The 27,118-nt window shown below is 44.4% G+C and overlaps 1 protein-coding gene across 4 annotated transcripts in view; it reads right to left on the reverse strand.

The window, feature by feature from the left end:
- LOC110489888 (transcriptional activator GLI3) overlaps positions 1-27,118 on the reverse strand; it is a 128,231-nt gene that overhangs the window by 34,110 nt on the left and 67,003 nt on the right. For 3 of the 4 annotated variants that reach the window (XM_021562850.2, XM_021562847.2, XM_036944151.1), the window contains exons 4-5: positions 25,932-26,037; positions 1,187-1,401 (exon numbers count right to left, since the gene is read on the reverse strand). In XM_021562850.2, the coding sequence (XP_021418525.1) occupies positions 1,187-1,401; positions 25,932-26,037 (321 nt within the window). The remainder of the gene's footprint in view (positions 1-1,186; positions 1,402-25,931; positions 26,038-27,118) is intronic. The other variant, XM_021562848.2, reaches the window with a different exon arrangement.

Raw genomic sequence — 27,118 nt, forward strand, 5'->3', positions numbered from 1 at the left:
AAAGTAGTGCACTTCACAGGGAATAGGGTGCCATTTGTGGCACATGACATAGCTGACTGCACCCGTGACAGTAACCAAGCCACGTGAGCTGAACACCACAAAATGGTTTTGTGTTGTGTAGTGACAATGTCATAACAACGTGGTCGTATCATTCCGTTCAACTACCTCAAATACAATCACCTCAACTTTTCCTTGAGCTGAAAGGAACACAGCCAGCCACAGCTGTGATTACCAATGGCCCATGGGAGAGGTAGGGGAGGCTGGCCTTGTTCAGTAAGTGAGCTCCAGGCTTCAATTAAAGGTCCAGGCCAGGAGGATGGAGCGGAGCAGCACTGCTGAGGCTGTTTAAAAGCACATGCACTACAGACTGTAATTGATTTCCCAGTCTGTATCTATGACCGGAACCAAAACGGTCATTGCAGGGTACCATGCCAGCATTCCAAATGGCACCCTATTCCCTTTACAGGGCACTACTTTTGACCGGAGCCCTAGTGCCATTTCGGACGTAGCTCATTTGCACCCCTGTTAACCCTACCCTCCCTGGTCCTTGAACCCGAGCCTCCCTGTTCCTTTTCTCTGGACTGTACATGACCCCTGCTCCCTGACGCATCCTCCAGAGAAGAACCTCCGTCAAATCTCCCCTTATGCACACACAGTCACACGCTGCACGTGCTGCGCACACACAAACACCAAAAGAAAGTTACATGTGCACGTGCCAGACAGACACGTGCAAAAAGCAAATGAATGCGGTCACCTCTGTCATGACCTTTGTTCGACATGAAGCACCTCGTAACAGGGATCAAACTGTACACTCTTAATAGCTGAACCTATTGATCACCAACACAGTAGACCATTTTCCTGCAAAGCTAAGGGCCCTTAGGGACTCTGGGGGGCAGGTCTCTGTGGTACTGTACAACATTGCATTGTTTAAAGTACAGCTAGCTAAGCGCTGGGATTTATAGTCTAGTGAAAGATAGATGACAGAAAAGTATGTAGCATGTTGATCTGAATCAACGGATATGGTGGGACTCCGTATGCCTTAACATAATGCATGACTGTATGGGGCCTCCCAAATGGCACCCTATTCCTAATAAAGTGTACTACTTTGACCAGTGCCCTATGGGAAGTGTCGGGAACAGGTTGGCGTTCGGGAAGCAGCTGGCGTGTTGTGAGTGTGGGGACTTACCGTCCGCAGGGCTGAGACCCCTGGCTGCAGAGATCATAGAGAGGGAGGGGCTGGAGTGGAGCGAGCGGATGTAGTCCATGTAGGGGTTGATGTAGGGGTGCGGAGGGTTAAACGGTGACTCGGCCCCCACGGAGGGGTTCCGGTGGGGGGAGATCCGGATGAGGGAGATGTCGGAGAACGCCGGGCTGCCGGCCAGCGAAGGAGGCCTACACAGACAAATGGGGAGAAAAACCGAATAGAGGAAATAAGTACATTAACTCTTCTTTGACAGTGTGAGATATTACAGTCAATCTAAGACCTTAGATTGATATTCAGACCTCTGTTCTGTAAAAGCTCATCGGAAGTTGTACATAGATGCCAGATTCCAGATCAGTGCCTCCAGAAAGTATTCCACATTTTGTTGTGTTACAGATAGAATTCAAAATGGATTAAATATATCTACACACAATACCCCATCATGAAAACATGTTTTTATAAATTTTTGCAAATGTATTGAAAATTAAATACTGAAATATCACATATACATAAGTATTCGCACCCCTAAGTCAATACATGTTAGAATCACCTTTGGTAGTAATTACAACTGTGAGGGTTTCTGGGTAAGTCTCTAAGAGCTTTGCACACATGTATTGTAGAATATTATTATTTTCAAAATTCTTCAATCTCTGTCAAATTGGTTATTGATCAAGTTTTACAATAGATTTTCAAGCAGATTTAAGACAAAACTGTAATTCGGTCACTCAGAAACATTCACTGTCTTCTTGGTAAGCAACTCCGGTGTAGCTTTGGCTTTCTGTTTTAGGTTTTGTCCTGCTGAAATGTGAATTAATCTCCCAGTGGCTGGTGGAAAAGCAGACTGAACCAGGTTTTCCTCTAGGATTATGTCTGTGCTTAGCTCCATTCTGTTTCTTTTTTATCCTGTAAAACTCCCCAGTCCTTAATGACTACAAGCATACCCATAACATGATGCAGCCACCACTATGCTTGAAAATATGGAGAGTGGTACTCAGTAATGTGTTGGATTTGGCCCAAACATAACACTTTGTATTCAGGACAGAAAGTGAATCGCTTTGCCACATTTTTTTGTTGCAGTATTATTTTAGTGCCTTAAGTTGCAAACAAAATGCATGTTTTGTAATATTTTTATTCTGTACAGGCTTCCTTCTTTTGACTCTGTCAATAAGGGTAGTACTGTGGAGTAACTACAATGTCATTGAGCCATCCTCAGTTTTCTCCTCACAGCCATTAAACAGTAACGGTTTTAAAGTCACCACGTCTGTATCTGTGTAGTGACCGGGTGTATTGACACACCATCCAACGTGTAGTTAATAACTTCACTGTGCTCAAAAGGGATATTCAATGTTTGCTTTTATTACTTTCGGCCATCTACCAATAAGGTGCCCTTCTTTGCGAGGCATTGGAAAACCTCCCTGGTCTTTGTGGTTGAAACTATGTTTGAGATTCACTGATCGACTGAGGGACCTTAAGTATGTGTGGTACAGAAATGAGGTAGTCAATCAAAAATCCTGTTAAAGCACTATTATTGCACACAGAGTCCATGCAGCTTATTACGTGACTTGTCGAGCACATTTTTACTCCTCAACTTATTTAGGCTCGCCATTTCATTTTTAATTCATTTGTAAAAAAATCCAAAAACATAATTCCACTTTGATATTATGGGGTATTGTGTGTAGGCCAGTGACAAAAGAATCTACATTTAATCCATTTTAAATTCAGGCTGTAACACAACATAATGTGGAAAAAGTCAAGCAGTGTGAACACTTTCTGGAAGCACTGTATGTTTCAAAAGTCAGCCAACTAATATTTATATGGTTTAGGACACACATAAGTATCATGCTCATTGAAAAACTATGGAAATAGTCATGTGTTCCTTCTCTCCACTCCCAGTCAGCCGACTGGCAATGCCAGCAAATGAATGGTGACACTATCACCCTCCATCTGCACTCTACAGGGCCCGAGCAGAGAGAGAGAGAGAGAGAGAGAGAGAGAGAGAGAGAGGGGGGGGAAAGAGAGAGCTGCATTCTTCCTGCTCCCTCCACAGACATTTCCTCAGATCAAAGGCTGCATTCACCACTGTGTCTTAATCAGACCAAAACGTCAGGCCACTTTCACCACTAGACTAGCCACCATGTCTCGCTATAGAAGCTAGCACTTCTCATAACTTTGCATTCCTGTCAAAAAAGTATTTATCAATTAGATATAAACCCATTAGATATCTATTTAGGTTGTATTTAGGGCACATTCAAGTGTCTAAAGAGCTTTACGTGGAAAGGGTAGTGAACTCAGTCATTACCAATGAGTAGTACCCACAAACAATATCTGTCTAACAAAAACTACATTGTGAAACTAAATGTGCTGTATGAAAAATCCTGTTCGCTACACAGCAAATGTGTACATTAGAACCTAGAAATCTGGCTCCGCTACACCAGAGTGAATTTCCTGAGGAAGAAGTTCAGAAGAATCGACTAATACCGGTCCAGTTTTATAATTGGCTAAGAGAGCTTGAAAACTTCATAATGATGGCCTTGAAGACAAAGCCCCTCCCTGGAGGATGAGGAGAAATCCACATATCAGCCTAGACATTAAGAGGCTGGGAGATTAGAGTGAATTAGACCCTCCACTCCTCCACTGTGGCTCTTCATAGGACTGACCTGTCACTATGGTCCCCAGGAGAGAGAGGGGAAGAGGTGAGGGGAAGAGGTGAGGGGGAGGTAGAGAGAGGTAGAGAGAGGTAGAGAGAGGTAGAAAGAGAGAGAGAGAGGTAGAGAGAGAGAGAGAGAGGGAGAGGTAGAGAGAGAGAGAGGTAGAGAGAGAGAGAGAGAGAGAGAGAGAGAGAGAAAAGAGAGTGAATGAGCAAGTGAATAATTGAGAGAGAGAAAGAAAGAAAGAAAGAAAGAAAGAAAGAAAGAAAGAAAGAAAGAAAGAAAGAGAGTTCAAAAGAAAGAGAGAGTAAGAAATGTAATGTGAAGGAAGGGTCCAGAGTTTGGATCGGAGTGATCTTGAGCAAGGCCAGGGGACCGGAACATCCCAATTACACCCTTGGACCCTGTCCCCAAGTCCCCTACCGGCTACTCTTGTCCCCTCACCTCCCTCCCTATCACAGCCCCTTAATGAAAGAGCTCAGGCCAACAATGAACCCTGAGGAGCGGAAATACCGGAGCACACACACACCCCTCTATACTTTTCAACAAGCTTGCGGCAAGTAACCCACAAGGAGTTTCAAAGCGCTCTCTTTCCTTCTGTGTGGAGTGCATGACGACATCGTCTGTGTGATGCTGTAGCAGTTATGTGTGGGGTACTCTTATCCTCTCAAGTGGAGTTGTTTCTATTCAGGAAACAATGCAAAGGAAGCTGATTGAAGTAAAGGTTGGAAAAGAGTATGCAGGGGGAAAAAATATATACATTTTGGGAATGCAACCTTACGTGCTTCTGGACTAGCTTGGGGTTTCTTGAGAACCAGTAGCCTTGAAAACGAATGACTAGCGAGTGACTCAAGGTCAATGAAACTGATGGTTCCACTAGTATCAGAGGTCACGTTGACTATGACACCACCTCCATCCTCATGGATTGGTTCTGCACGTCTCCTATTCGGAGTCGAGAAACGTTTTACTTCCTCTATCATTGGCAGAGGGCATAGCAAGGGCACCCCTCTCCCTGTTCCACTCCGGGCCACAAGCTTGTGTGTGTGTGTGTGTGTGTGTGTGTGTGTGTGTGTGTGTGTGTGCACACAGCAAATTGGCCAGTGTAACATTTCTAGTGTTGATTCAGGAGTTACGTACGAGTGAAATTAACACTTCGTGGTGCAAAATAACCCCCAGTGTTGGTGTTAATAACCAGAGTTATTGTTGTATACTGTGGAGATTAAAACAGTCCCATCAAAACCACACCCATCATTATCATATTTCCCAGCATGCTCTACAGCAGGTTGATTATTATTCAAACAAATCTGGGCGATTTTTTTAAGATTGTTTTGGATATCTGTGTTTTTGCATGTACTTTAGGCAAATTAGGCTTTACACCGTGCAGTGTTAAAACAATACCCACACATTATTTGCTGTAGCACTACACTGAGAAAGTGTAACAGTATCAGCACTAAGCAAAGTGAGTGCTTCAACAACAGTCTAGCTTCAATATTCACCACCTGAACCTGCCCTAATACCCATCACCCACTGGTGCAAGAAAACAAAATGGCTTCAATACGATTACTTCAGAGAAAGACTAACGGTCTGTAACACTTATTACAACTATAAACTGGGCAACTAAGTGACTACTGGACACGCATAAACTGTGGATAATCAGTACAGAGTAAGAGTGTGAGTGAGTGAGTGAGTGAGTGAGTGAATGAGTGAGTGAGTGAGTAAGAGAGAGAGAGAGACAGTGTGAAAGAGAGAGTGTCTAGGGGAGGGGACTAACAGAGTGCTGCGAGGCTCCGAGCAGAGTCCTCCACATGCCCAGCCAGCCCTCCCCTCCATCGTCATGACGATGATTAGCCCTGTCACGCGCTGGCCGCGTCTCTACACGGTGACCCCGGCTAAATGGCTCTCGTCCCGTTGTTTTTCCAATTAATTTAGCGCATAAGAGCTAAAGAGAAGGGCCTGGAGGGGGGGTAGGAAGGAGAGAGAGGGGGAGGAGGCGTAGATGAGAGGGGGGGGACGTGTGTTGAGAATGTGGGGAGAGGGTAACGCAGTACATGTGGTCAGGGGGAGAGAAAGAGAGAAGACATGTGGTAAAGATGGAGAGGGGGAAGGAGAAGGGGGACGTATTTTGGGAGGAGGTAGAGAGGCAACATGTGGGACAGGGGAGGTGAGGTTTTAGGGGAAGAGCCAAGGAGAGGGTATACAGTATGTGGGAGAGATGAGGGGAGTGGTAGAGTTATAAGGAAAGGAGAGTGGTGGGGAGGGAGAGTATATGGTATGAGGAACAGAGTTGGGATAGAGGAGGGTTGGTGAGGTGAGGTGAGGCGAAAGGAGGGGAGGGGAGGGAGTCAGGGCTGATACAGCAGTTGAAAAGGGGGAGAAATGGAAGGAGATAAGAGATAAGAGTATGCAGGTGGACTATGAATGGGGAGGGAGGGATGGGGAGTGGAGTAGTTTAGCCATTGTGAGCCAGGGTGGAGTATGAGGGAGAGGGGGAGTGGGAGTGGAGTAGTTTAGCTATTGTGAGCCAGGGTGGAGTATGAGGGAGAGGGGGAGTGACAGGAGGAGGAAAGAGGAGTAGAGGAGTGGACTCAGGGGGTCTGTAGCTGGGTGTGAGGGGATTTGAGGAGGACAGGACTGAGATAGATGGTAGGGAGGGGTGTCTGTGTACATGTGTGTGTGGGCGAAAGAAGAGAGAGAGAGAGAGAGAGAGAGAGAGAGAGAGACAGAGAAAGGTGGATCAGTGGATCAGTCCATCTCTTCTGCATCTGCTTGTACACATGAATCATTATGATGGAGTGCATTCTGACAGGGAGGAATCTGATGGTGTGTGTGTGTGTGTGTGTGTGTGTTTGTGCGTGTGCGCAACCCAGAGGTACCCGGCGAGTGAGGTACCTAGCGTCTTAGTTACACCTGATTTAAGATTTACATCAAAGCTGCACCCCGGGGAGCTCGAGACGCCCTGGCTTAGCAGGGTCACGGTATGCAGCGAGACAAAAAAAAAAAGAAAAAAAGAAAAAAAAAAGAGAGACGCTCTCTTCCACTTCCCTTCTTCCACTCCTCCACTGCTCGATTCCTATTAGCTCCTCTAAGACGATATCCTGCATGCTGGCCCCTAGGAAAGAGGGAGTTGCCTCCATATGGAAACCATTTCCTCTCACATGGCCTCTCCTCTCCTGCCAGAACTGCTCTCAGAGACATCGGGCTTTATACTTTATACCAGGGCCCAATACCAGGTCAAACGTAGTGCAGTAAATAGGGGACAGGGTGACATTTGGGACGCATATTGCATATTGACATGGAGCGGTCTGTGGATTCTGGACTGTTGTTCTCATTCTGGCAAGAGTATATACACTTTCCTATATTAATATAAATACGATACCGTTTTTTTCCCGCAGTGTGTGTCTCCATGTAAATCTGGTCTAATTCTGTAAATGGAGCAAGGTTGTATCAACATTATGCCTACGGTGATTATATCGTTTTTGGGGGAGTGCTCCAATGTCAACACAGCACTGTGGCGAGGGATGATGACCTCACGGAACCACAGAGGGTATTATTGTGGTGGAGGGAGGAGTTACAGTAGGGCAGAGAGACTGCCCTACCAAAACAGCATCCTATGGACAACCAAATCAGAATAACAGTGCAACTCCCAGCACCACCCTTACCACTTGCTGTATACACAGAGGGACCCTCCCAAATGGTATCCTATTCCCTATATAGTGCATGTATAGTTCCCTATACATCACATAGAAACAGCACAGAACCAGGTTACTACAACACTCCCTACACCCTCCATCAATCCATCCATCCACCAGAGAAAATGTGAAGAGAAAGGGAGATGGTGGGTTGGCTGCTTCTGTTCCCAGACCAAGTGAGAAAGGAGAGGAGCTGAGATCAGTCGGGCAACAGAGGCCTCTCCTGGCCCCAGCTTGACAGCGTCCCCCCCCCTCCATCCCTCCCTGCCACCCCTCTGAAAGTCTAAACCAGAGAGGAAGAGAGGGGCTCCTGACGGCGGAAACAGCAGACGCTTTAAAGCTCCTACCCTTTCACTGAGATCAAAGAGGCCACGGCTATACAGAGCCTGAGCCAGCCCAGACACAGAGAGTACGACAAGGAGAGAGAGAAGGAGAGAGCAGAGAGAGAGAGAGAGAGAGAGCAGAGAGAGAGAGCAGAGAGAGAGAGAGAGAGAGAGAGAGAGAGAGAGAGAGAGAGATAAAGAAAGAGGAGGGAGAAAAGGAGAGAGAGCAAATAGAGAAAGAGAAGGAGCACAGAGAGAGCATGACTCCTTCAGTACTGAGAGAAAGTGTGTATTTGTGGTCTGGGTATACGAGAGAAATCGCCAGAGTGCCTGTATGTTAATATGGTGCTTACTAACCTTAATGAGTATGGAAATCGTGACATTTCTACATTTTGGCATTGCGCCACGTTACTCCTACCGAATATAAACTGAGTTGCCTTTTCCATATTAGTAATGACAATTATATAGCAGAGGTGATTAAACTTAGGCTTATTTCATTTTGAAATCCAAATAGTCTGCCTTGACTCAGACTGCCACTTATAGATATAATGGACATAAAACCTCTGGTCCCAATTACAGGGAGTTAATGGCTAGAACATTACACACACACACACACACACACACACACACACACATACACACACACACACACACACACACACACACACACACACACACACACACACACACACACACACACACACACACACACACACACACACACACACACACACACACACTCCTGCCTAGCTTTAAACTGTTACCTAGCAATTGTCTCTATAGCACAGCCACATCATTAACTACTGAAGCTGGTTAACAGGCTGTGTGTGTGTGTGTGCGCGTGCATGTGTGTGTCCGTGCATGGGCGAGTGTGTGCGCGTTAGACCCAGTGTGGTGTTTTGCCGTGACAGCTTGGCATGTAATCTGCAGGAGAGAACGGCCTCCAATCAAATGAAATGTTATTTGTCACATGCTTGGTGAAACGACAGGTGTAGACTAACAGTGAAATGTGTTCACGAGACTCGTAGTCAGCCAAGATGGAAGCGAGGAGCTCAAAGTGAAACAGTATATGGTCACTTCTCAGGAGTCATTTGGGGGCTACTGACAGCAAGAAATCCTCATCTCAAGTCAAGCCAATAATAACATTGTTCCACGTGGCTGCATGGTTTGAAGAGAGTTTGACTAATGAGCAGCAGCAGTAGTTATGAACCGAGCACATTTACATTGTGTGTACAAATCAGATTAAAGCTGGTTTGAAATACAGGTATTGGTTTATTGCCTTATGCAAGGAAGGGTAAATGTGTGATTTAGACAGTCCAGTGATTTCAAAGGCAAAGCTATAGGACTGTAGTGTACTTGTAACTCAAAGGGGCACCTAAAAACCCTAAACCTCATGCTACCATTCACCTTCATGTTGTGTTTGTCTCCCACCACCGTAGTGAAGGGATCAGCACCATTTAGAACAGGGGTCACCAACCGTTTCGGAGACAAAATGCAAGCCGAGATCTACCGCTCAGACATTTTATTATTAATTAAACTATGCAAGTCTATGCAACATTAACTCATTCAAAACAGTTCTGTAGCAATGAGGTTTGTGCAGTAGGTTTACAGGCCCATTACATTATCACTGCATATTGGCTATGTTTATTTTATTTAACTAGGCCAGTCAGTTAAGAACAAATTCTTATTTTCAATGACGGCCAAGGAACAGTGGGTTAACTGCCTGTTCAGGGGCGGAACGACAGATTTGTACCTTGTCAGCTCGGGGGTTTCCGAACTTGCAACCTTTCGGTTACTAGCCCAACGCTCTAACCACTAGGCTACCCTGCCGCCGCTACGCTTGAATAGCTCTGCTAATGTTGTTCTTCTCAGACCATTTAGAAAATATATATATATTTTTTTATGATTATATAATCACAATGGTAATAGATCATTTGTTGTATTACTTGTAAGGAACAGCTGAGTGAGCATTATATATATATATATTTACTGGACGGATGGCTTTCATCTGATGGTCAGTCTGAGGGGAGGGAGGAAGCAGTGGTCAGGATACCTCTCACCCTTCTCACCGTCCCTCTGCTCTCCCTCTGCTGAGAAAAGGGGACACAGTCTTCCAGCAGAAGGCGAAACTCAAGTCTGCCTCATCCACCAATTCATGTTGTTACTCCTATGACCAAATACACTGGAATCTTACTAGATATTAAAAAAGACACAAACCGCTAATCATAACAATGCAAGTTTATAGAAGCAATCATTCATACTCATGTAATGCAGCGACAGTGTTGGTTGTAGCGTGTGGAAGTAGGGAGAACACGCCTTTTATGGCTTATAAAAGTTTTGAACAAAGTTTGCCGGTGCTGAATAGCAACTTAAACGTGAATTTATTCATAAAAACAGCAGCTTTTTGTTGTATTCGTTGAGTCTCTCTCTAGTCGTGGTTTTAAAAGTTTTGAAATCTCTCAGTATCAACTTTGCTGTGCGTTCGAAGGCTTCTTTTTACAGTCTATGGTTCGAGCAAACTGTGCAGACACGGTGATCTATCTGATTGGCCAGCGATAGGCCTATAGGTGCACTTGATCTTCTCTCTGGGCCTGCCGGGTAGGCGGAGTCCTACCTCCAGACACATGAAATGGTTCAAAATGGCAACACTTTGCCTTCCCGGCACTAGGGCTGCTGAATCAAGTGCATGAAGCAAGAAACAAAAATAAGAACGCAAGGCTTTATCGTTGGGTTTTTTACAGAAAAGTTTGGTGATCGACCGGTTGGTGACTCCACTTTAGAATGTCTCTCTACTCTGCCCGAATATGAACCCTGCCTGTGTCTGCTTGTGCTTAAGGTAGAGAGCAGGAGGAGAGAGACAGGAGGGGCACCTATGGGGTTGCCAGGCGTGCCCGGGTGTAACCATGCCCCCCTGGCACTAAGAGGTGTGGGGGGGGGGGGCTGGGAGTTCTGTGACCCCTAACATCAAAGGGTCAGAGAAGGGGGGGGGGGGGGTTTCTCTATTCATGGTCCCATCAACAAGGAGGAAATCCCTCTCTGTGGGATAAATAGCTCTGTGAGAGAGAGAGAGCGAGAGAGAGATATAGATAGAGAGAGAGAGAGCTAGCTAGATCTGTGTCTCACACAAGGAACACACACAACAACACGCACACACACACAGGCACACACACACACGCACACACACAAACACGCAGGCGAACATCGCACAATTGTCCTGCAAGGAGGATTCACATCCCAGCAGGCACGATAGTCCATGCTATTACTGGGATAAGAAGCTTTGTTCAACAGGAGTCAGTGAGTGTGACGGGCTCAAGTCATAACAGCTGGGCCCTGGTGTCACACACACACACAACACACATACTCCTGTGAACTCCCCGCTCCGACAGTGTGAAGTCACAAACGTGTGAAAGCCATCAGTGTACACTCTGGGTAGAAGTTTCCCTTAGGCACAGACCTAGGATCCGTTTATATCTTTCAAGTACCTTAATCATTAGGGAGGGAGATGGAAAATGTACCTTAGATCAGTGTCTACGGGCAACTGCATCCTCCATACTTACTGTACTGTGTGACCTTGGAAGTGACCATTGAGTTAATGTTAGGCAAGGTCAACTGGATCAGTACACACTTTTCAGTTGTCTATAAAAGGCCCTGTCATTTTGTTCCAAATTGTGGCAAAACACCATCGCCATGAATGAGTGAATGTTTTTGCCTTTTTAAAGAAACATTTATGTTGCTGCTTGCTTCTCAGCAGGCTTTTTCACAGGCTGTTTGGAAAACCATTTCCACGCCGTAATTAAAGGTAATTTCAGCCATCGAGATAAGGAAGTCTACCAAAGCGAATGAACAAAGTGTACACACCAACAACAACAAAAAAATCACAACATGAAAGTGAAATTATACAAAATGACTCTGCCTTTTTCCCTGTAATTTTAAGGGGGCTTGAAAGTTAAAGATGCAGTTCAGGATCTTAGGCACTTACAAATTCGTAACATATTGTACGATTTTCTTCTCACTTTTTTATGCTCCTTTGTCATACTTGACGGTCCTTTGCGGTTCTTTACGGTTTGCTAAATGTACTCCCAAGTAACACCGAACAACCCACTCTAACCAATCCCCTTCATCTCACTTTGCAAAAAAGTCACAGTTGGTTGCCCTTGTTCAAAGTGAGAGTCAACATTAAATACAAGTGGACTTAACCTTTTTCACAGGGCTTGTTTGAGTTCCTCTGGCATGCCCCGGGCTACAGGGAGGAGAAAAGGGGACTCCTGGGTGTTGAAAGAGAACAACTTCAGAAAGAGAAGGGGAAGTACATCTATCATCAACACATCCTCTCAGAAAATGTCTCCATCCTCCCAGTGCCTTGTACGCACGCACACACACACACACACACACACACACACACACACACACACACACACGCACGCACGCACGCGCACACACACACACACACGCACACGCACACGCACGCACAAACACACACACGCACACGCACACGCACACGCACACGCACAAACACACACACACACACACACACACACACACACACACACACACACACACGCACAAACAGTGCCTTAAATAGCCAGGTATCCTCTACAACCCATCGCCTCACTAACTCTACTCGTCTGTAATGAGTTGTGGTGTTGGGGTTGGGGTTGGGGCCAGTCAGGGTGTTGGTGCGGGTGGGGGCCCAGGTGAGAGAGATGAGAGGTAACATTGCCCCGGGCTGCTAGGGCAGCGGTGTATCAGTGTAGTGGTCAGAGAGAGCTCCCTGTGAACCACTTCAATTCACTCTGTCACAGTGGGCCTCAGAAATGAGCCACTGCACAGACGGACCCGAGCTAATCACAAACAAAACACACAGTGACCAGGAAGGAGAGTCTCACTCCTGGAGAGAGGTAATCCTTCAGAGAGAGAGAGAGAGAGAGAGAGAGAGAGAGAGAGAGAGAGAGAGACAGAGAGAGAGAGAGAGAGAGAAAGAGAGAGAGAGAGAGAGAGAGAAAGAGAGGAGAGGGAGATGGAGAGGAGGAAAAAGAAAGCGAAAGAGAAGGAATCAACTATTTCCTCTTCAAGCACGGAAAAAAGCAACTTCAAATCCATTCAATTTTTCCTAACATATACCCGTTAGAGGAAAGAGGGGGATAGGTAAATAAAACATGGCCTGGACAGAGTAGAGGAGGCAGTCAGGCAGCAGAAGCGGGTGGGAAAGTGAACGGACACACAACATACTTTATTCATGCCATTTCATCCATCTTGCCGGACTAATAAAATGTCAAGTGGAGTTGCCTGATATTTAATCATGAACGTGCTGGGCCACATGGTGGTGTTGCTCCTCTGCCTCAGCCCACACCATCCCAGGCCTCGGCCCTGCATGATCAACCTTCGGGCTGGTTAAGTACGCGAGGAACCTCATCACTAAGAAGGGCATTTCACACCCGTACACAATCTCACCCACCACATTATGCTACTGTTTAAGGAGGACACACAGCACATATATGAAATAGCTTTCTATATATTCAGTGTACTTTGGTGAGTTAAATCGAGGTGGACTACTACGAAGGTTGAGACACGAGTCAAACGGGGAAAAAACACCCTGTCCCATGTGCACATCTAAAGACAACATCGATATCTGAACTCGCCAGTCTACCAGTCCACTTCACATCAACGTTCGTCTCTCATTTGATAAAAAGCAATCCCTTTCAGCCTGACATAGGCACACAGAGACTCAGCAGCACCAAAACGCTAGTTGCATTGCTTTCAACAGTTCTGACGCGCTGTAGCTGTGTGCATGACTGTGCATATTTGTGCTAGCTCCCGCTGGAGGATGCGTGAGGTGCTCCTCACGCTGACCCCTCTCTGAGAGAGCGCGGTATCGCGGGGAGTCGAAGGCAGCAGAGGTGGACTCTTTCTGTTGCTCAATCCAAACAGCTAAGCTCAGTGGGACAGGTGAGAATGTTCTTCTCCCACTAGAATAATGGACTCACGTTATACGAATAGTTGACTCCAGATTTCATTGGATAAGAAAGATACGGTGCTGAAAGAATAGAGTACCTTATGTGAATGTGATTCGTATCCTCAGTGAAGGAAGTAAAGGAAGAAGAAACATGGTGAAACGCCACAACAGCTCAAAAGAAAGAATGGGAATGGAGAAATGGCCTCATAAGGAGGAGTGAAAAGGAGAGCTAGGGTCAGTTGTGGAGAGAAGATCATTAAACTCATTTCCTTCACTGCTAAAGCTGTCGATTGTCATCGGAACGGTTTAACAAATGTTAAACAGACGTTTTTTTTTTTTTTTTAACTGCAACCTGTGGTAATATTATATAGTGTTAAATTCATGTTTTCCTCCGTTTACTTGAAGCTTGATGAGGGGAGAAGTGGATGGAGAGGACTGGGGAGGGAGGGGAGGCTTTCTGGCGAATAGCAGGCAGAATTTACGGCCCTGTTCCCTAGATCTTGTTACTTGCTATAACTGGCCCCCAGAGTGAGATCAGAGGGCCCCGAGCCCAAGACGGAATAATGGGAAGTCCACATTTCTACACTTTCATCTGACGGCCCGCCGGACCGGTTCTGCCTGCCTGCACAGGACAAGGGTCTCAGTCACATCACTGACAACATCCTCTACTCTCTCTTCAATCACATTATTTTGAATTTTCTTAACCTAACAACTATTATAAGGTACAACAGACAGGATGTAATGACATTTGGTGTATTTTCTCAAAAGTATAACTTTGTGTATAGCAAAATCTCTTATCCAGTTTTTCTTTTGTACAAATGCATGTTACTGTATAAAAACAATTCATGCAAAATAATATTATAAGATGAAACAAACATCAAAAACAAACAGCTGTTCTCTGCCCTCCCTCTGAACCTCATACCTCCAGTGCAATAGATTGGTTGGTTTCTGAGAGCATCAGAGTGTGTTATGGGTAATATGCCCAAGTGTTTTTTAATAGCTGCTAATGAGGAGGGAGGGGCCTTTAATAAGCGAATGAATAGAATGTACAGCCCTTTAATGTGATAGCTGGCTCCTCCCACAAGCCTGGTATCCCCTCAGTCAACACAGTATTCATAAAGCATCTCAGAGCAGGAGTGATGATCTAGGATCAGATCTTCCTGTCCGTATAAATGTATTCATTATAATTTAAAAGGCAAAACTGATCCTCAAACAGCACTCATACTCTGAGAGGCTTTATGAAACGGGCCCTGGAATGCTGGGATATACTGAGGTCTTCCTTATCAATAGCATTACGATAATCAATTTTAAAAAATCTGAGTAAATTTTCCAAATTTGTAATTGTCAATAATGTTGGTAAATATGAATTAAAATTACATTTGAACTAATTCCCATTTCAGACAGAAGATGTGGTATTTACCTACAAAAAATACAAGGCAATGTTTATATGACCCCCTTTCAAACAGCCCCTAATTTACCACTTTTTTGCAGGTATAATATCCCTAGCGGGGAACTAGGAAATAAGGAGGGGTGGTGGGGTGTTGTTAAACAATGGGGGCTTTTTGCATTTTAGGGAGGTGTTAAACAATGGAAGTGTTAATGGATTTACCTGCAAAAAAGCAGAGAACCATTCACATAGACCCAATACCTGTATTTTGATTACAGGGTCTGTGAAAATGCAGGAATCATGGCTTTTTTTGTGTGTGGATTTTTTTAAATTTAAATTTTGTATTTTTAACCTTTATTTAACTATGCAAGACAGTTAAGAACAAATTCTTATTTACAATGACGGCCTATCCGGCCAAAGCCGGACGACGCTGGGCCAATTGTGCGCCGCCCTATGGGACTCCCAATCACAGCCGTATGCGATACAGTCTTGATTCGAAACAGGGTGTCTCTTTTAATTTGACAATGTTTTTAACCCCCCTGCCCCTTTTAGATATACGAAAAGGCTGGAATAAAAGGCAGACATGGTCAATTAGTGGGATTTTGGTCTGTATATGAAAGGGATATAACAGAGGGAATGCCAAAGATAGAATGTTGTGATAACGGTTGCTTGGTGGTATTTTAAAAATAGTTATTAAAGGTCAATTGAAATCACAATTAATCACTTCCAATGTTGTCATTTATTTCGCAGCATATCGTGTCCATACACTTCTTTTGCACAGTTACAATTGTATCTGCTTTTTATTTTCTGAATCTTCATTTATTTGGAAGAAAAATCGGAAGATGAAAAGCATTATTCAACAAACCCTACTTAATATTTTAAATGGCGAGTGATGTAATGACATGGTTGTCGAATCTTCCCATTATGAAATTGACAGTTGAGCACAAGTGCTTTGTTAACCTTAGGCAGATTGAACACACACACACACACAACACGCACACACACATAGACACACACTGACATGCTGATTGACACACACGGCTAGCTGTTAGCACCTGTCTGTTATCTCCTCTCCTCCAGACTCTCTCTTCCATTGTGCAACATGGGCTAGCTACAAATTGAGATCTCAAATATAAAACAGGAGGGTATTAGATTTCTGTACAGAAAATCAAATGTACTAATATGTTACATGTGGAAATTCAAAAAGCCACTAGTAGACAGATGAATATGATTCTTGTAGTCAAATAAATGATTTTCTGTAGTCTTAAAGGAATGAAACCTACAAAGACCAATGGAAATGTACAGAGAAACAACTGGGTTATTCATTTTACCTTATGTTTTACTACTCAATAAAAATCAGAATCGCCAGGGGTATGTTCTAATTTATTTTGGTATATTTCAAAAGCAGGAAAAGGACATTTTAATCTTTTTTTTTTTTTTTTGCATGTTGATTTGGGTGGAAACAAAAATATATGATGTACGGCAAAATAAAATTTAAAAACAATTTATACAGTACCACCTACTATTTCTATTAAAATAGTTATGTAGCTGTGAATGTAATATTAATAAATATCCTATATTTCTTTACAAAATGTATATTTCTGATATATCAGCAACAATACACATGCAATAACCATCAGAAATAGAAATATGTATTCCATATGTCCTAATAAAATGTATGTAGTCTGTAACAGTCTATGTGTAGTAACCATAGAAATAGAATTTCTAGAATATACTGTATGTATATGGTAGTAACAGCAGCTCATAAGTAGAATTTAGCAACATGGCCAAACAGGTTTTCTTGGGTAATGGCTCAACCGTAAGCCTGAGCAGGGCCTGTCACATGTCGTCTGCCTAATACTTTCTCGGCATCCTTCATCCGGTATCCATCATCCTCAAAATGCACAGGTGCCTTCAAAATATCACGCTTCATTGCACTGTCAGTGAGGAAAAAAAGAGGACACCGTCCATTTAGGTTTTCAAAACTGGTGTATTACAAAAAAAATAGATATAACTTCAATCTGCCCACATTTCTGCTTATAGGCATTTATCTCCTTTTCTCTCTAAATCCTGAAATTGCTTGAGAAAAAAAAAAAGAGAGAGAGGGGGAGATACTTCTCCCGCCTCTCTCGTCCATTTCACAGAGTGGCGTGCAACTTTCTTTTTCTTCCCTTTTTTTTTCTCCAGTGAAAATTGAAGAGGCTTTATGTCAAATAAGGCTAAAGTCAGCCTCTCCATATCAAGCAACGCAAGGCGCGAATATTACTGTGGCCATGATAAGACTGCCAGATAGAGTGGGAGAGGAGTGGAGGGAGAAGAGGGGAGGGAGAGAGAGGGGAGGAGGGGGGAAAACTGAAAAGGAAGTGACTCTACTCAATTATACTGCAAAATTGGTATGACTGAATATTTTTCATTCAGGTGACTGATAGTATCGGTGAAACTGCAATGCAGATAAATAAAGGAGCTTTCTGTCAAGAATAAACACCATTAATCATGAAGCCAGCTACCGCGCGACTGCCTGTCCAACGACTGCAGCCTGACGCCACAGAGAAAGTGTTCAAAAAGAAAGGGAGGAGGAGGAGGAAAGGGGAACCTGGCGAATCCACTAGAAAGTCACAGGGAACCAGGGATGAGGGGAGGAAAGGGGAACCTGGCGAATCCACTAGAAAGTCACAGGGAACCAGGGATGAGGGGAGGAAAGGGGAACCTGGCGAATCCACTAGAAAGTCGCAGGGAACCAGGGATGAGGGGAGGAAAGGGGAACCTGGCGAATCCACTAGAAAGTCGCAGGGAACCAGGGATGAGGGGAGGAAAGGGGAACCTGGCGAATGCACTAGAAAGTCGCAGGGAACCAGGGATGAGGGGAGGAAAGGGGAACCTGGCGAATCCACTAGAAAGTCGCAGGGAACCAGGGATGAGGGGAGGAAAGGGGAACCTGGCGAATCCACTAGAAAGTCGAAGGGAACCAGGGATGAGGGGAGGAAAGGGGAACCTGGCGAATGCACTAGAAAGTCGCAGGGAACCAGGGATGAGGGGAGGAAAGGGGAACCTGGCGAATCCACTAGAAAGTCGCAGGGAAACCAGGGATGAGGGGAGGAAAGGGGAACCTGGCGAATCCACTAGAAAGTCGCAGGGAACCAGGGATGAGGGGAGGAAAGTGACTTGCCCTCCTTCCTCTCTTCCTGCACATTAATGACAGAAGTCACATAGAGATCATGTCTAGATGATCGGAACTGAAATTATCATTAGATGTTAATAGAACTGATAGTCCCACTTAATATTCGATCTAGGTTTAATATTACTATGATTCTAAGGGACTAAATATAGTCTTATACTAAACAGGTTCATTTATCGGGGATTTTCAAATGGCTTTTATGTGGTTTACAGAAATGTATGAACTCATTAGAAAATGTATACTCAATACATCTATAAGATTTACAAATCAGAAATGTATTTAAAACAGAAAATACAAACTTATTTTTTTATGCATGACTGACAACAACATGATACTGCTTCCCATACAGTAGGAAATGGTTTTAAAACATGAAACATCAGCCCAAAAGAAATACAACCCTCAACACTTGAAAAGGAAAAATCAAAAGGAAAGCCTCAACATACATTAACAGTATATTCCTGTAGCTCTTTATAAAAACTCCATGCACTATGCCTTTTGTCTTTCTTTTGTCATGGTGTGTGTGTGTGTGTGTGTGTGTGTGTGTGTGTGTGTGTGTGTGTGTGTGTGTGTGTGTGTGTGTGTGTGTGTATGTGTGTGTGTGTGTGTGTATGTGTTGCAATGCCTCTTCCATTCTGGAGTAGAAGAGCAATCTGGAGGGAGGAGTGGAGATAAGACTGTGGTCTTTATGCTAAGCAGCGAGACGCTCCTCAATGTGCAGATTGGGCTCTCTGACAACAGTTTATGTAAATAACCAAACAACACAGCGTACACCTAAAGAACACAGAGAGAGAGAGGAGAGAGAGACAGAGAGAGACAGGGAGAGACAGAGAGAGACAGAGAGCGAGAGACAGAGAGAGAGACAGAGAGACAGGGAGAGACAGAGAGAGAGACAGAGAGAGAGATGGAGAGAGAGATGGAGAGAGACAGAGAGAGAGAGAGAGAGAGAGAGAGAGAGAGAGAGAGAGAGAGAAAGAGAGAGAGACAGGGAGAGACAGGGAGAGACAGAGAGAGACAGAGAGAGACACAGAGAGAGACAGGGAGAGACAGAGAGAGATGGAGAGATGGAGAGAGAGAGAGAGAGAGAGAGAGAGAGAGAGAGAGAAAGAGAGAGAAAAAGAGAGAGAGAGAGAGAGAGAGACAGACAGACAGACAGACAGACAGACGGAGGGAGGGAGGGAGAGAGCACAAAAATGTAGATAGGGAGGTGGAAAATGTACGATTCATGAAATATTCAAAACTATTTTTTGCATAGATAGTGGGGGAAAAGACAGCTCATGGGCCGTTAGTTGGAGTTCCACATGTTTGTGCCGCTTTTCAAAGTATTACATTTCAAATGTCCAAAAATGTTTCAGTATGTTGTTACTCAGATGGAATGATCATTCTCGGAATAGCATGAAAATCAATTACACCCTCTTTCTGGGTAGTTAACTATGGTTGTACTGCAGCCGACTACAGAGTGCTGATGTTGTCCTGAAATGAATGGGACCTGCTTTTCCCCTGGTAGACTCACAGAATACCTTACAGTCCGTTTGGAGACCACAGCTGTACAAACACACTTCTGAATGCAATAACCACACAGACAGGAAGCAGCATACCCTTACATGCCCAACACACACACACACATAATACCAGGTTCACAAGTATATTCACCACTAACACCACAGTGCTTAGCAAAGTTTTGGGAAAAAATTGTGTTTGACCAAACAAATTAACAACAGACTTTCAGCACGCTTATAGGGAAGGGCACTGAACATGCTTGGCACTGACAATAATTACTCATGATTGGCTGAAAAAAACTGATAGTAAGAATATTGTTGGAGCTGTTTTGTTATATTTCAGTGCAGCTTTTGATATCATTGAGCAAATCAAATCTAGTTTCTCACATGCGCTGAATACCACAGGTGTCGAACTTACAGTGAAATGCTTACTTACAATCCCTTAACCAACAATGCAGTTTTAAGAAAAATATGTGTTAAGTAAAAAATAGCTAAGCACAAAATAAGAAAGAAAAGTAACAAGTAATTCAAGAGCACCAGTAAAATAACAATAGTGAGGTTATATACAGGGGGTACCGGTACAGAGTCAATCTACGGGGGCACCGGTTAGTCGACGAAATTGAGGTAATATGTACATGTAGGTAGAGTTAAAGTGACTATGCATAGATAATAAACAGAGAATAGCGCCAACGTAAAAGGGGGGGGGGGGCAATGCAAATAGTCTGGGTAGACATTTGATTAGATGTTCATGAGTCTTATGGCTTGGGGGTAGAAACTGTTGAGATGATTTTGGACCTAGACCTAGGTGGTCTAGAGTTTTTTTCCCCCTCTGGTTGCACATTCAACATGCTGGTTAGAATGATGTAAAACTAATTTAAGTTTCCCTGCATTATAGTCCCAGGCCACTATTGCTTTAAAAACGTAGGTGTTATGGATTTGCATTCTCTGCCTTATCATTGCCTATCAAATAGAACACAGAGGGGTTTCTTTAATTGAAAACCTCTAATGCAAATTTGGTTGAGTGTGGTGTACCGCAGGGCAGGCGGCTAGGGCCATTATTATTTTCTGCATTTTATTAATTACCTTCCATTGACCTTGAATAAAGCCTGTGTCAATGTTCAGTGACGACTCAACAGTATACACATCAGCTACGACAGTAAAATAAATAACTGACACCCTTAACATAGAGCTCCAGTCAGTTTTAGAATGGGTAACTAACAATAAGCATTTTTGGGAGGTCAAATCACTCGCTCAATGCTAAACCTAATTTAGAGCTACTATTGAATAATGTAGCGATTGAGCATGTTGAAGAGACTGGACTGCTGGGTGTAACCCTAGATAGCAAGCTATCATGGTCAAAACATTTAGACTCAATGGTTGCTAAAAATGGGAAGAGGTCTGTCCATGATAAGGCGTTGCTCTGCTTTCTTGACATCTCAGTCAACCAGATACTGTAGGTCCTACAGGCCCTAGTTTTGTCGCACCTGAGCTACTACCCAGTTGTGTGTTAATGTGCAGCAAAGAGAGACATCGGTAAATTGCAGTTGGTCCAGAATAGAGCAGCCCAGAATAGAGCAGCACGTATTGCACTTAGATTTACACGGGGAGGGGGGGGGGCTCAAAGTTGAAAAGCAGCTGGCACACAGTTCGGACACTCAGCGGACAACACAAGACATGCAATCAGAGGTCTCTTCACAGTCCCAAGAGCCATGACTACATGAAACTCTCTGCCACCCCAGGTAACTCCAGCTAGCAATAAAACCAGATTCAAAACCCAGATCAAAGAACACCTTACGAGACACAGCCATTTTGATATATTTTGTATTGTAACTGTATTAGTTATTGTATCATGTAAGTGGGTGGCCTTGCACGAGCCTTGGCTTGTACGAGCCGGAACGGCTCATAGGGCAGAAGCCATCTCCTTTTTCTGAGGAGTGAGGCAGAGACAGTAGATTATGTAGTGTTATGTAGTATTATGTTGTGTTAGGTACAGTATAGTATGTCTATTACGCATGTTATTTGTTTTGTTTCCTGTTTGAACCACCGGAAGGTTAGCCCCTCCCTTGGCAGCTGCTAATTGGGGATCCCAATCAAATACGAAATACTAAACACAGAACATTGTGCCAAATCAGTATGTTTTCTATATTGTGACTTTCTGGCATCATTACTATAAGACAACCAATGCCAGAGAGAATCCTCAGGAGAAAATACTAAGAAATGGGAAAAAGTTACAAATCATGTCGCAACTAACTGCCATACTGGACTGTAGTGTCTGAGGGACCCACAGTTGAAAGGGCACATATCTAATATATTTTGCACCAGATTCATAATGTCTCGTTGGCCATGTCCAAGGAAATAACCAGTATTCATACAGTATGTTATCTGAGACAATGGCAGAACTAACATTAACATGACAATATGCAAACATTATCCGAGTGAATGCGAGTCTGTGGAGATACCTTAGTTTACACACTCCATTGTGTACTCAGGAGTGGATCATTTGAGCTAATTCCTAAGCAAATCACTATATCGCAACGACCGTGGCTACGCAAACAGCCATGAGTCAATTACTTATTCCCTAAGAGCATCTTGTTGTTTTAGTGGCCACATTCAAGCACAAGGGCCTCTAACTCCTAAGTAAACTCTCATGCAGATAATTGACTTGTAGTCGAATACCTCTGTTTGTTCCCGGCCCGTCTCCGGGTGACCGAGACCAGGCGCTGAGTCACAAGAGAGGGCCTTTTGTTTTGTGTTTGGCCGTCTTCGGTCCAATAATGCCCCATATGAAAGGAGCGGTCTCTTCTCTTTGGCCCCGGCCTCCCCCATGCAGCCCCCCCATGCAGCCCCCCATTAAGCCGGGCTGACACAATGGGAGCGGTGGTGGGGACGAGAGCTCCCATGGAGAGCTTGCTCTTCACTGGTCTGTGTGTTTATTTAAGCAGGAAGTGAGGAAGCATCTTCTCTAGAGGAAGAGTGGTGGAGGGGTGGATATTCGTCAATGGGACTGGATGTCAGCTGTTCCCAGGCCAGAGACACTAAGGGACACACATATTGATCTGACAGTAGTGTAGGAAAGGCCTGCTGATCCTAGATCAGCTGCACTGACTCAATGATTCAATAGTTATAAAAAGTGGTTGGTCAGAGCTCTGCTGGTCTCCAAGACTCCACAGTTTCCCATTTTAGACATGCAGAACTACAACCCCCTATTATGTGTACCTACGTAATCAATGCCCTGCACCCACACGACGATGGCAACCCCTGACCCTCCATCTTTAATATTGAATGGCGGGTGCCTTCCCTGCAAGAATTTATAAAGTAAACAATTCTCCTAGCTCCTGCCTGTAATTGTACTCTCCCCTTGCTAATATAGGCGGTGTGCAGCAGGAGAGAGAGGGGGGGACAAAGGACAGTTAATTTGTGATTTCCTCCGCTCATTTGAAGGCAAATTAAGTGTCAAGCAGCTAATACAGAGCATATTTCATTTTATGAGCTTTTAATTTAATTCTGTCGGCCTCATATCGCCCAGTGCTGTTAGCGTAGCCTAACGCTCCTTCGTTCCTCCCTCGTCTGCGGCACCAGGCCATAAATAAACATGTTTCAATTATACCCATCACAATAATAGGATAGGATTCTGTTCATTTGCGACGTCGGTTAGACGGCAGAACATATCATGGGAAAATGAGCCGGCGGTGGCAGCTTGTTTTTCTACCGGACACAGTCCTAGCGTTAGCGCTGTTAGCGTTAGCGCGGCAGCTAGCGTTAGCGAGGCTGGATTGATTGTACCGCCGCAGGGCCAGGCCCACTGTAATTACCAGCTATAATGAGAGCCCTGCATGGGGAAGTAATGGCAATAATACTCTACTGTGTACTTAGCCATATCTTTAAGAGGGCTAATAACGATTCATTCTGCTCACTAAGGAGAGCTTGTCTTAAAACAATTCAATATTTCTCTCTGAAATCCCCCCACCTGTCCCCCTGGTCCCTGAAGGACCGTGCTTGTTCTCTCTGTGTGCAAGACCACTGACTGCATTGTTGGGGGTGACTGGATCAAAATGCTCCTTTATAAGAAATTCTTAAAAACACTGTGCATGAGAGCAAATCGCCAGATGTATGGTTCCAAAACAATACTGAGTACTGTTACAGTCAAAATCTGAAGCAAACTACAGTAGCCTACATAACTCTGCCATCTGTAGATGGACTATACAGACCGTAAACTTAACTTCAACAGCGTGTAACACTGTTGCCTACTCTAAAAAGCAGCAAAAGTAATGACATTGTGAGCGGAGGACCGTAGGTTCCAATTTGAAAGGGACACATGTAACTCGGTAATGTGTGTACTAGTACCCAAGTCAATTTGAATAAGACCGTCCACTAAACAACCGACTTGTAATCATGAAAAATGGGGCCTTTCAGCACGGCGTGTCGTGTTAAGCAGCAATACAAGTGGATGAACAGGCGGTAAAGTACAGCGGCGACCACGCCTCCACTGACTGGTTGAGCAAACGAAGCGCGCCAGCCAGATAACTCCTGTCTGGACAGAGAGCGAGTGACTGAACACGTTTGTTCGTTTGTTCGGTGCAGCGCAACTTCTCTTCTCGCCCCCCCCTAATTTAATTCAGTGGGTTCCATGTCTCCCACTTCCCCCTAACCTGTGCTCCAGGTCTCTCCAAAGCGCCTTTGACTGATAACAAGCACGACTGTTTGTTTGAGCCGTGTTGGCAGCGCGTGTTCTCCCCATTATCTCCACATAAGCTAAATGCTAAATTATATTTGGTATTTTGTTTGCGGTGACACAGGGCATCAATCATCCACTCTTTTTTATTTCCTCACCTCTCCCTCCCTCCTTACCTCAGGGAGAGAGGGAGAGGGGTTGAATGGGGGGGAGGCATAAAAAATTCATTACGCTTAGTGGCACATCGGCAAGGGAGAGATATGACTCCCGAGCACGAGGGAGGGTGAGGGTGGAGTGGGGGAGTTGATAATGATGAAGAATATAAAACATAATGCTGCCCCATCCAATTTGTCCCCGTCGCGCACTGATCGCTTCCTTCCTGTCTCCGGGTTAGAAACTAGCGCTGCAAGGGCAACAGAACATCCAATGCTAGTCCTCACTGTTCAGACAGAACAGAGGGAGAAAGCGGTAGAAGGAAAGACAGAGAAAGAGAGGGGAGAAGGAGGGAGAGTGAATGAGAGTGAGAAAGAGAGAGGCTAGTGTGTGTGTGTGTGTGTGTGTGTGTGTGTGCGCGCACAGAAACTGAGGGAATCCCCTAGTACAGAGGACATTGATGTGTAGCTGCTGACCTGGCCAAACACGAAAGTGAAGCCTTAGGAGAAATATGGGAATGGGAGACTCAACCCATACATGTTCCTCTGCTTAATGCACTTACTTATGTGTGATCATGTATGTGTGGCGGGGGGGGGGGTGTATACATGGTACAGTGCATGTCAGAAAATATGTGTGTGAAGGTGTGTATGTCAGTACAGTTATTTGTGTGTCAGTGAAGGTGTGCATGTCAGTAGAGTTACTTGTGTATCAGTGAAGGTGTGCATGTCAGGTTGAGAGTTGCATCGTCTCGTCTTGACAAGGCTTGATCACTGTGCTTATGAGAATCACACGCCCCGGGCTCTCGTCTCCATGTTTCTGACACGTGTTCATTTGCCTGTCTCTGACATGTGGATCATGTTGCTGCCAGACAGGGCCCGTGGCCTTTGATCTGGGGAGCACAGAGCATCTCTGAGGAGGATGCAACACTCCCAGAGAAAAACAGGAGAAACATATTTATATTGTCATTACCACTACTTTGAGTTGATACTGACACCAATGATATGATACTGATATCCAAAAGACTTCTCAGTAGGCCTGACAAACTCCCATGCATTATTTTCTGTTGAGAAGAAGTGTCTCGGTGTGTGTGCGGTGCATGTAAGAGGGGCTGTGTGTGTGTGTGTGTGTGTGTGTGTGTGTGTGTGTGTGTGTGTGTGCGTGTGTGTGTGTGTGTGTGTGTGTGTGTGTGTGTGTGTGTGTGTGTGTGTGTGTGTGTACAGTCTGTGACACTCACACGTGCAGCGGGGGAACAGGGGACGGCTCGTAGATGTAGCGTCCCTGGGCGTGTCTGTCATCGATGGGCACCGGCGGATGGAAAGCAGGAAAGAACTGTGGCGGGGCTGCATAGCGGTAAGAGAGAAAGAGAGAAAGACAAGGGGACAAATAGAAAAAAAAGAGCGTTAAACAGACCATCAGCTCTAAAGCACATATCTCTTTACCAACCATCGAATCATGGTTGCATGTATTGACTCAATGTGTTTTTATGGGCATTCCTAAGTAATGTGCTTCTTCAGCCGGTCTAAGGGCAGAGTAATGAAAAGCAGTGGTTGATGGCTATCTTTCAGGAGGCCCTGCCCAAATGAGACCTCATTAAAAACAACTGAACTAAAAAGCCTCACTGCCTTGGAATGTTCACTAGGAAGTCCACCTAAAACAACTCAGGGATATAACTCAAAATAAACCGAGACACAAATTAACTGCAAGGGGACGGCGCCATTTTTATTCTTCATGCTGTAAGGCTGATCAGGCATAAATACACTTTTTACACAAAGACTAACACTGAGGAACAACCACTGAGGGAATTGGGAGAAAAATGGAGGATGCGTTTGGAAGCAGGGAAATGATTCGTCACAACTGTCTGAAAGAAGTGGGAGGCTGTCTAATTCCTCATATAAAACATTAAAACATTTGCATAATATCAGCTCCCAAGCACTTGGCTATTTTTACCCCGAGAGAGAAGCTGCTGAATTTTTGCCGGGGCAGGAAACACACAACTACAGAAGTTCAAGTATCCTCACCTCAATTGCACCCTCTATCCCAGGGTTCCCCAAATGACGCCCCCCGCAGGTGATTTTAATTGGCCGCACAAGTTTTCAGAACAAAAAATAAATAACAAATGCACTACTGGTCAAAAGTTTTAGAACACCTACTCATTCAAGTGTTTTTCTTTATTTGTACTATTTTCCACATTGAAGAATGATAGTGAAGACATAATTATTAAATAACACATATGGAATCATGTAGTAACCAGAAAAGTCTTAAACAAATCAAAATATATTTTATATTTGAGATTCTTTGTTGACAGCTTTGCACAGTCTTGGCATTCTCTCATCCAGCTTCATGACGGAGTCACCTGGAATGCATTTCAATTAACAGGTGTGCCTTCCTCAAAGTTCATGTGTGGAATTTCTTTCTTTCTTA

Source organism: Oncorhynchus mykiss, chromosome 15 (genome assembly GCF_013265735.2).
Source record: "Oncorhynchus mykiss isolate Arlee chromosome 15, USDA_OmykA_1.1, whole genome shotgun sequence".
Lineage (NCBI taxonomy): Eukaryota > Metazoa > Chordata > Actinopteri > Salmoniformes > Salmonidae > Oncorhynchus > Oncorhynchus mykiss.